This window comes from Pithys albifrons, chromosome 3, assembly GCF_047495875.1.
Source record: "Pithys albifrons albifrons isolate INPA30051 chromosome 3, PitAlb_v1, whole genome shotgun sequence".
In the NCBI taxonomy this organism is placed as follows: domain Eukaryota; kingdom Metazoa; phylum Chordata; class Aves; order Passeriformes; family Thamnophilidae; genus Pithys; species Pithys albifrons.
Window position 1 is genome coordinate 21,551,892 of NC_092460.1, and position 10,519 is coordinate 21,562,410.

General features: G+C 46.5%; 1 protein-coding gene and 1 long non-coding RNA gene across 2 annotated transcripts; both read left to right on the forward strand.

The window, feature by feature from the left end:
- The first annotated feature begins 764 nt into the window (after nt 1-764).
- Nucleotides 765-2,639, forward strand: LOC139669953 (uncharacterized). The gene is made up of 4 exons (XR_011697363.1): nt 765-1,339; nt 1,505-1,567; nt 1,864-1,942; nt 2,256-2,639. It is a non-coding gene; the product is annotated as an uncharacterized lncRNA (long non-coding RNA).
- A 263-nt stretch (nt 2,640-2,902) lies between these two features.
- LOC139669541 (nucleolar protein 8-like) lies at nt 2,903-9,647 on the forward strand. Its single transcript, XM_071550041.1, has 7 exons — nt 2,903-2,932; nt 3,528-3,596; nt 3,905-5,824; nt 6,096-6,197; nt 7,635-7,754; nt 8,059-8,143; nt 8,991-9,647. The coding sequence occupies exons 1-7, from the start codon at nt 2,903-2,905 to the stop codon at nt 9,215-9,217; spliced, it is 2,553 nt and encodes an 850-aa protein (XP_071406142.1). The 3' UTR covers nt 9,218-9,647.
- Nucleotides 9,648-10,519: the final 872 nt, after the last annotated feature.

A 10,519-nucleotide genomic window follows, 5' to 3' on the forward strand; every position in this document is an offset into this window, starting at 1 on the left:
AGACGTGCCCCGGGGGCGCGGCCGGGAACGGGGAGCCGCGGGCAGCGGGACCGGGGGACGGCACCGGGGAGCCGCGAGCGGCGGCACCGGGGGTTGGAGCGGAGCTGCCGGGAACGGGGAGCCGCGGGCGGCGGGACCGGGGGACGAGATGAGCGGCCGGAAACGGGGAGCTGCGGGCAGTGGAACCGAGCGGATCGGCCGGGAACGGGGAGCCGCGGGCGGCGGGACCGAGGGACGGAAGGGATGAGCGGCCGGGAACGGGGAGCCGCGGGCGGCGGGACCCAGGGGCGGGTCAGCTGTTCCCGCGCCCGGCGCGCGCCCCCCGCGCCTTTCGAAACGCGCGCCAAGCCCGCGCGCTGCGCGCGTCTGGACGCTACCACTGCTGCTTCCCGAGCGGGGGGCGGCCGGTCGCGCCTTCTTTCCCCTCCTTCTGAAAGAACGGCGCCGCTGAAGGGACAGTAGCAAAGCTCCTCGTTAGACACGAATGGGAAAAGCGTTGCTTTGGCGGTTGTTCCTGTGTTTTTGTTAATTTCTGCTCATGTATTGCAGAAAACGCCCCTGCTTTTCTTCGTGATTGGTTACGCCCAAGGCGCCCTTCGTCACAAGACCCAGCCTATGTGTTCCCACCACACTTGACCGGCGGGAAACATGAAGCCTGCAGAGAACCCGGCTGCCTAACGAGGCGGAACCCTTTCCGCGTGAGAGCTGGGAAGAGGTGCTGGGGGGAAGGTAAATCGAGTGTCGCCGCGGTGAGGGAGGGGGGCGGCGGTGAGGGAGGGGGGCGGCGGGGCCGGCGGCGAGGGGCTGTTCCTCGGGCCCCCTTTGCCGGGTGGGGGTCTCTCGGGCCGGGCCCGGGCCCCTCTGCCGGGCGTCCCTCGGCAGCTCCTGACGCGGTCGGGTCTGTGCGGGTCTCCCATGCTTCCGATAGAGCACCCCGGGTTATGCGGTAACGAGCCGCTGCCATTCACGATCGCGCAGCCGGTGATGCGATTCGAGGTTTAAGGCAGCCCCCGGTGCGGAGCAGCAGCGCGGGGTTTGCGGGCGCTGGACAGAGCAGGGAGCGCTGTTGGGGGAGCGATTTGCCCGTAATTTGACATTCCAGGCGCACTGGCCCCTGCGGCGCCAGTGTCGGTGAGCTGTTGTTGTCTCCCCGCAGGAAAGCGGAGTGTGTGTTCCTGGTGTGATGCTTTGACTTCAGGCATAGAGAAGGAACAGGTTTCCAAGCGTTTGTATGTTGGAGGGCTTGGCCATACGGTGTCTAAGGCCGAACTGGAGGAAAGATTTGAGAAGTTTGGGCATGTTTTGGATGCAGAAATTATTACCAGAAAGGATGATCAGGGTATGTTTTGTTTTATCTTTTCAAGGTTCATTGCTTTTCAGTTTGAAGCGTGAAATGGAATTTCTGCTTCAGAGTCACTTTATTTTCACAAAATAGCTTAATTTTCAGTTTTAAAGGAAACACTGATATTACACAGAAGTTAACTGGATGTTTGTCATTGATCAGGGAACCCTGTGAAAACTTTTGCCTACGTCAGTGTCAGCATTTCTGATGCCGAGCTTAGAAAGTGTAAGTACATCTTTCTGGTTTTTACTTGTTGATGTTTTTGAGCCAGGTTGTTTTACTGATAACACATCTGATGTCACAACAGGATGTGGTCAAGGTAGAGCTTGTTTTATTCTGTTGCCTTCTTTAAGCTTCAATTTTATGGGTACCTTTCAGGTACAAACTTAAACCAAGTGAGCAGTGAGGTGTAATATCACGCTAAAGAAACGTCAGCCTGTCATAGAAGGAGGTGTAGTGAAGTCTGGGCTGTGCTTCTTTAACATAAAAAATACTTATTTTCCCATCTCGTTGTTTTGCAGGCATGTCAGTTTTAAATAAAACAAAATGGAAAGGAGGGACACTGCAAATTGAGTTGGCCAAAGAAAGCTTTTTGCACAGGTAAAAATCAGTTTTTAAAAATGCGTGTTGCTGCTCAAGTTACCCCTCTTCTGTTTATCTGATAATATTATGGCTGTGCTTTCATCTTCTACACTCTTTCAGTTTTCATAGAGAGTGGTGGAGTGTTGATGCATGTGTGATACTGCAACGTGATTTATGTCGTTATTCCCTTAAAGGGAACGTCAAGGTGTTGATTCCTTGAGCAGTGGGTGGTTGCTGTTCTGTGGGAGGGGGTCCCTGCCAGCTCGAATCCAGCACATGGGCTTTATTTAGTAGAGTACTTTTCCCATGTCTGATGTACTTCTTGGTACAGGCTTGCCACAGAGAGGGAGGAAGCAAAGCTGCAGAAAGAAAAGCCACAGAGAAATAACCAAGCATGTCTGTTGGAATCACTGAAAAAGGCTGGAGTTGTGGACTTCCACATGAAAGCAGTCCCAGGTACAGAGGTGCCAGAACACAAGGTATGCTGGGGGAGATGTGTAAGAGAAGTAAACCAAGAAAAAGCAAGCTCATTATATCTAAATTTATGCTAAATCTCTGTGCCTTATGTAAAGACATGTAATTATTGGGGGTGACAGTCCAAGTTGTGAAAAGTGGGCTGAAGAAATACCTCCTGTAGAGACAAGGAGAAGGCTCCTGTTATTCAGAGAGAGTGCTCAGGCATTGGAATGGGCTGCCCAGAGAGGGCGTGGATTCCCCATCCCTGGAGGTTTTTCAACAGAGCTTGGCCGTGGCACTGAGTGCCATGATCTGGTAAAGGGACTGGAGTTGGGCCAAGGGTTGGACTTGATGATCTCGGAGGTCTTTTCCAATCCAATCCATTCTATGATTCTGTGATTCTTTGCAGTGACTGGAAATAATTGTGATCTGCTTGTCCCCTCTCGTGGTGTTAAATCAGGAAATGCTTTGTTCCTTGTGTATGTTGGGAATTTGCATAAGCCTGTAGCATAATGTACATTCATGTCACCCTTAAAAGCTTGTAAAGAGACTGTGTGACTCACTTTTATACAGCACATAATTTTTGGTGGCTGGGCTGTCAGGAACTGCTCTCTGTGCTTCACATTCAGGATTAGGGTCTGCACGTGCTTACAAGAGGAAGATTAAAATCACTGAACATGCAAATTAAGACAGGAAAAATTATATTAATTGGAAAGTTTTGAAAATTATTTGCAAAGCACAGAATGGTGTTAGAGGGATTTTTGTGTGTGTGTGGCAAAGGGGAAGAGAGCAAAATAATAGTGATTCTGTCTGTGCAGTGGCTGCTGTTAACTCATAAACCAGAAGCCATATATTAGACATAGTACTTGCAAAGTAAAGAAATTTACTACTTTGTTATCATTCTTTATTTGCAGGTCGTAGAAGTTTGGGGGTTTGGTTGGCTTTGGGTTTTGTTGTTTTTGAGAAGGAAGCTGGCTAAGTTGCACAGTACGATTATATCTCACTAAAGAGCATAAACAAAAATGAATTAGTCACAGATGGTTCTTTTATTAGTAGTTCTGTTATCCAAGAACAAACATCTTTCTCTGTTCCAGGGTTACTTCCACTCTCTTTTTGTTTAACACCGTTTACTTTTCTTTTCCTATAGAAGTGGGTTGTTGGTAAATTTGGCAGAGTCTTGCCTGTCCTCCACCTCAGGAATCCGCAAAAGAATAAAATATCCTTTTCCTACTGTTTGGGCATAGGCACAGTTCCCTTCCTTCTTCTGTCATATGGAGAAACAGTTGCTGAACAGTCTTAATTTTGATTGCTATGTCAGACTCAATTTACTGAATCCCTCAAGTGTGTCTTGCAGTAAATTTGTGTGATTTGGAGCAGTTTCTTAGACTGCACAAGTCAGTTGCTTAAAGACATGAGATGAAAAAGGGCTCCTTGTTGTCCTTTCGTGTAGAATTCAGCCTGTTCAGAAAGACTCGAGTCTGTTTGCTGGAGGAATCTTGTTTTAATTCCTTAACTCAGACCAACATTGTGAAATATGACCCCTCAAAGTACTGCCATAACCTGAGGAAGCTGGAGCCAGACCGGGCACAAGCAGCTCCTGTGCCTGAGCTCACCCAGCACTTGCAAGGGAGAGATGTCAGTGCAAACAGGAAACGACAAGGAGAGTTCTCTGGGATGAAGAAACCACCTAAAAAACCGAGGCCACTGTGCAGTGAGGCCCTGAATGGAGCAGCAGCTCTGTCCTCTGGGTGCCAGCCCCGTCCAAAACACACCAGCTCACCACAGCTGAGCCAGAGATCAAACCCCCAACCCAATGACGAGTTGAAATTGCCTCCATCGAGGAGTCTGGATCGTAAAACGCCAGGCAAAGGTTTATCATCAGATCAGAGGAATGTTAGTGGAGTTACAGCTCGAAATAACACGAGTGTTTCTGACAGTGATGTTGATTCTGAAGAGGAGATCAGAGCCATGGTAAAGAAAGAGACAGAAAAATGGAAAGCTGGAAATGCTGAGACTGAAAGTGACCCCTTGGAAATCACTGGGGATGATTTTGGATTAAAATACAGTAGTCACTGGTCCTTAAGCAAGCCAGATGCCATGAAGAAAACCACTAAAGGAAGTTACAAAGAGACTGTGGAATATGGTAATGGTTATGATTCAGCAGATACAGATGAAATTATTGCTGAAGGTAAAACTCCAGATCCAAATAGCAGCAAAACTGCAATTTTAGAAGATTCTGAACAGATGAAGGTGGAAAGTAAAAAAATCCTAGCTAACAAAAAAAGTGGTTTGTTAAATGACTCATCACTGAAAACTCAAAATGTGGAAGGAGAACACATTGAAAAAAAGTGGAAAATTAAAAAATCCAAAATTGGTGCATTGCAAACTTCAGCAGTTACCAGTACAGCAGAGACAAGTGATAGTGAGAGCTCTCACTCGGAGTCTGAGCAAGGGGAGTCTGAAATCAGTTCTGACTATGAGTCCATGATGCAAAACTGTTACCGCTTAGACCTTTCCTTACATGACTTAAAAGCATTGGCTGCCAAAAACACTGGGACACCTGCAGAGGAATCTGATGGTGCACAGAGTTCTGCTCAGTCCCCTGCTGAAGAAAATCCTAAGGGTAATGCAAATAAACCAAAACTTCCTAAATGTCACCCTGCAGATAAAAAAAAAAGCATCTCTCCTGACGATGTGCTGGCTGATATTTTAGCAGGGGAGAATAAGGAAAGCTCCAAGGGACAAAATAATTCACGTTTGAAATATCAGCCCTTCAGGGGAATGGGGTCCCTTTGTGTGAAAGAGTCAACTAAGGACAGTACTGGGTTAAAAAAGGGGTCTGTAGGTTTAGGACTTGGAGCTTGTGTATTTTCTTCTGGGGAGGAGTCATCTAAAAGACAGCCCAAGAACCATCCATTGTGTGCACTTCAAGTCAGCAGTAAAAAGAGACAAAATGTGCCCAGTGAGCAGCATGAGGCACCGTCACCTGGTGCCTCCTCAGCAGATGAGAGACATCAGCCTGTTTCCAGGCCATGTTTACAGGGGAAGAAAAAAGACAGGAGTTCTCCACAAGACCACAGTTCAGAGCATGGAGCTGCCTCTCCCAGCCTTGATCAGAGTGACAGTGAGAGCAGTGACAGGGACAGCAACGCTGCAGGGGCTCTGAAACACGTTAAACGGCAACGGGAGAGCCCAAAACTGCTTTCCAAAAAAATGAAGATGAATGTAAGCAATAAAAAGCCAGAATGCGAAGCTAATACATGTGAGAACAGGAAGACAAGCCTTCTAGAAGATAAGGAGCTTTGTCTTCATGCTACTGCTTCAAAGGAATCTGCAAGAGACAAACAGGAGCAGGACAACCAGAGGAGGCTGGCGGCTCTGGAGGAGAGACACAGGGAGAGAGAACTCCAGAAGAAACTCATTCAAGGAGCACTTTCGAATCTGGTAATTACACTCACAACTTTTATCTGAATAGTCCAGAGTACAAGGAAAAGGGTAATTAATGTATGTGAATTAAGATTCCTAAAAATCATAGTCTGGATTTTCTGATACATTGCCAGTTTTGAGTATATACAAAATCCTGCATACCTCGTCCCTGGAATGCCTCTGGAGTTGCAGGAGGAATAGCAGAGGTCATGGAAACGCCTTTTAGATACTTCTGTATTAGTGCAGCAAGTACTTGCTGTGTTTGACCTGACATTTCCCCCTTTCCTAGGACAGCCAGCCAGCAGGGAAGCACAAACACATCCTATTCGATTCAGACACGGAAAATGAGACGTTGAAAAAAGACGCAAGTTTGGGAAATATGCCTGGAGAAGTAAGTGTTATTAGGCAAAAGCCCTGTGTGACCATGCCTTTTGTTCTGAAGATTAGATTTCCTAGTGAAGTGCCAGAGAAATGTAGGTAAGTTTTGAATTAACATCAGACAGGTTTGACAGTACTTAACCATTCATCTAAGAAAGCTTGAGAGCTTGGAGAATTTGGAAGGAGTTTGAGATTGGCACAGAAGGTATTCTAACTTAGAAGAGAAAGAACTTCTGTATAATTAGTGTTGAAATTCCTCTGCTTTTAGGCAAAGGCAGGGGAGGAGATTGGGCTTGAGCAGTACAGAAGTACTCTGCTCTTTCTGAGACTGGATGAACTGCTAAGGCAGTATCTTGTTTTTGTTGAGCTCCAAAGAACTGTGTAAGGTTTCGTCTTTACTATCATTAGCAGACTCCTCATGATTTTACTGCCATGGTTTAGTACAATTAAATAGTTATTTTTTTCTCAAATAGAACTTCTTATCTATGACATTTTTTAATCGCATCTCTGCTAAAACTTTAAAGCATTGGGTTTGCTTTTGTTGGGATTTTGCCTTATAAATGTATTGAGATTAGGACCATTATCGTTATTTAGCCATTGACATTTTTACCTTCCTTGATGTAATCAGAAATTTGCAATTTTTTAACTGTTGTAAAATCTGAGTTACCCATTTGTAATGGTTCTACCCATGGCTTCCTCAGTAACCACTGTATCTAAAGAAGTTACAAGTATTCCACATGTGTCTTCCACATAGTAGGGGAGGAGGGGTTTTTGGTTTTGGTTGTCCCTTTTTCCTTGGCCGGGGTTGCTGGTGGGAGAGGCTGGAGTCTGATCCCTTCGGTTGCTGGTGGTTCTCCTGTCCTGGGTGAGATTGTTTCATGCTTGTTCCCCTTCCTTGAAGTTTTTAATTGTGTTTGTCTGTTTCATTTGGGGTTTTTTTGGTTTGGTTTTGTTTCTTCCCAATTTTCTTGTTGATCAGTCCCCTTTTCCCTTTCCCCTGGGGGTGGGATCCTACGTACTGTGTACACAGTGTGATTGTGAATGTTAGAAAATATAATTTCTTCTTTTTATTCATTTCAGTTTCTTTTGAGTTAATTTCTTTTCAGTGTTTCTTCCGTTTGCTGGGGAGGCTTTTGAGAGGGGGGAAGGGGGGCCAGTCCAGAGTTGGTAAAAAGCTAGGCTAAACCTGGACACCATTACGTGGATATTTTGCCCATGATGAAATGGAATAATCATAATTTTAATTTTATAATTATAAACCAGAGTTGCACGAGGTGTGTATACAAGATAAGATTGGCAGCATGTTGATCAGTGCTGGAAATGCACAGGGTTGTGCAGGAAATCCACTTTTTCAGGAAAACTGGAAAGGACATGAACAAAGTTGGTACTGATTTATATTCTCAGATGTAAATAACCTCCTTCTTTTGTTTTTCCTTTTTGTTTAACAAAGGATAAATCTGCTCCCAAGCCTTCAGGCAAACTGTTTGACAGCAGTGAGGACGAGGAAGACAACACGGACAATGAACGATTCATAATTAAGCCACAGTTTGAAGGCAAAGCTGGGGAAAAAGTGAGTGAACCCATCACTGGAATTTAATTTTCCTCTGAGAGTCTATAGGGCCACTTCAGAGGAACAGAACTGGTAGGCTTGTATTATTACTGAGTATGATTTATATCAATTTAAAATAGAATTCCCTTCAACAGAGGAAAGAGTGGCCATGGAGGAAATAATGTGTTGTATCCAAAGAAATTCCTGGAAAAGGCCTCAAGAGCTAAAGATTATTAGTATGTTGCCATTAAGTATGAAAAGAAAGGGATTGAACGTTGCTGATTTCCTCCTCCAGTGCTTAAGAGCACTTGTTTCATTTGTTTAGCTCCTGAGGCTGCAGTCCCGATTTGGCACCGATGAAAGATTCCGCATGGACGCCCGATTCCTGGAGAGTGACAGTGAGGAGGAAGGTAAAGCTGCCCATACTTCCTGGTTACTGGTAGTAATGGAGCCATATCATGGAGCTTTAGCTTTTGAAGCACCTTATGGCCTCCTTTGGCTTCTTTGGTGATCCCTTAAAAGAAAACCATCCACCTCTGCTGTGGCTCTGCATGGGAAACACCAGGGGTGGCTGTGCTTTCTTAAAGGTGTATGCTGCAAAAGTATTTGGAACAGCTGAGTGAGGCACATGTGCCTAATAAAACAACATTTGAGACTATTTTTAATACAGCATGATATCAGAATGTGTTTATCCACATTGAAAAACTGGGTAAGCGGTGACTTAGAAAAACCCCCTTTTGGATCATTATATTCATTTAAACTGTTTGTTTTGTAGCCATCCTGCAGCCTGTGGCTGATTTGGCAGTCTTAAGTAGGGTCATTTTTTTCTTTAGCAGCAGAAGGCAGAAAAGCTGAAAATAGAAAAAGTTTGAATATCCACCCCCAAGAAAAAGAAATTAACCCAGTTTTCAGGATTCAATTTCTTTCTGAAACTTAAATTTTTGCCTCACTCTGCTATTCCCTTCATTGCTTTCATGTGATCTTCTGTAGAGCATCAGCAGTGGCAGAGGGGTTGCAGTTACATGACAGCAGCAGGAAACATGTTAAATACCTGATCTGGCCTTCACATGAAATAGATGCCCAGAACTGTTCTAACCCAAGATTTTCTACAGTGCAAGGGACAAAGTCTCTGAGTAGCTTTTAGATAAAGGAAGCGATGTGTTGATAGACGTGAGCTCTGCTAGTACTATAGTGATACTATGCATCAAATATCACAGGCTCAGCAGGGAAAATATAATGTATTTCTTGTTATCTTAGCAGAGACAAAGAGCTTGAAGGCAGATGAGGAAGACGACCTTGCTGCAGAGAAAAAGAAAACTCTGCAGATACTGGGAAGCCTCTTGAACATCAACCTGGAACAGCCTAAGCCAAGTAAAACAGCAACAAGTGCCAAGAAATTCAAGTATGAATCATCTGCCATTAGTGAAGGAGTTCTAGGGTGGCTTCAGTTTTGCCGGTGTTTCCTAACCAAAATTTCTGCCTAGATGGCTGAGGAAAGTACTTCCTTTCTTGTGTGTATTTGAAGTCAGTATTTAATGGAATTCCCAGGCACTGACTAGCAGGGACTTTCTAAATGTCAATTACATTTTGGAGAGATTTTGGTGAAGAAGCCAATTTGAATTTGTATCCTACTGTAAAGGTTTGGGGTAGCTTTCATTTGAGCCTTTAGAGTGTCTCATGGTTTCTCTTTGCCTTTCTATTTTCTTAGAGAGATTAATGCCCTCCGTTACGATCCCTCTGCCCGGCTGTGGGAGGGGAACTTTGGTCTCATCTGGGTCACTCACTCCGGGGGCTTCCTCCTTGCCCTCTAACATGGTGCCTGCCAGTGGTGAGTCCCTGTCTCACCGTCCCACTGGTGAGCACCACTCCTGTCACTTTGTGTTCTCATGTCTTCTGTCAGGGCAACGTCTTGACTGGCTGCGTGGATTTCGGGAACCAGGGCAACGTCTTGACTGGCTGTGTGGATTTCGGGAACGACCCTGCTGGCGGGAGTGGTTTCGCCTGCGGGATTTTCCCAACGTGTTCTGCCTTCGGTTTCGCCTCCCAGCACACGGTGCAGGCGGGCAGCTTCTGGTGTGGGGCCTTCTGGATAGGCTGGATGAATCTGAGTTTTGACGTTGGAGGGAGCGGTTTTGCCTGCGGGATCCCCCTGATGATTCCTGGCGAGACTGCAGCTCCCAGTACTTGGTCGTCTTACACAGCTTCTGTCATGACGACTTCTTGACCGGCTGGATGGATCCGCGGTCTGATGTCGCAGGCGGGGACGTTTTCCCCTGCGGGATGTCTCTGTCACTTCCTCACTGGAGCCGCGACTCCCAGCACTTGGTGATCTCGCACGCTTTCTGTCACGTCGACTTCTGGACCCGCGAGATCGATCTGGGGTCTGCCGTTGCTGGCGGGGACGTTTTCCCCTGCGGGATGTCTCTGTCACTTCCTCACTGGAGCCGCGACTCCCAGCACTTGGTGATCTCGCACGCCTTCTGTCACGTCGACTTCTGGACCTGCGAGATCGATCTGGGGTCTGCCGTTGCTGGCGGGGACGTTTTCCCCTGCGGGATGTCTCTGTCACTTCCTCACTGGAGCCGCGACTCCCAGCACTTGGTGATCTCGCACGCCTTCTGTCACGTCGACTTCTGGACCTGCGAGATCGATCTGGGGTCTGCCGTTGCTGGCGGGGACGTTTTCCCCTGCGGGATGTCTCTGTCACTTCCTCACTGGAGCCGCGACTCCCAGCACTTGGTGATCTCGCACGCCTTCTGTCACGTCGACTTCTGGACCTGCGAGAT

Bases quoted from the DNA above. Each gene is read 5' to 3' on its own strand.
- LOC139669541 (XM_071550041.1), top strand. From the start codon at position 2,903: ATGTCACCCTTAAAAGCTTGTAAAGAGACT. The intron at 5,825-6,095 runs GTAATTACACTC...CCCCTTTCCTAG, and splicing joins AAGGAGCACTTTCGAATCTG to GACAGCCAGCCAGCAGGGAA. The intron at 7,755-8,058 runs GTGAGTGAACCC...TCATTTGTTTAG, and splicing joins AAGGCAAAGCTGGGGAAAAA to CTCCTGAGGCTGCAGTCCCG.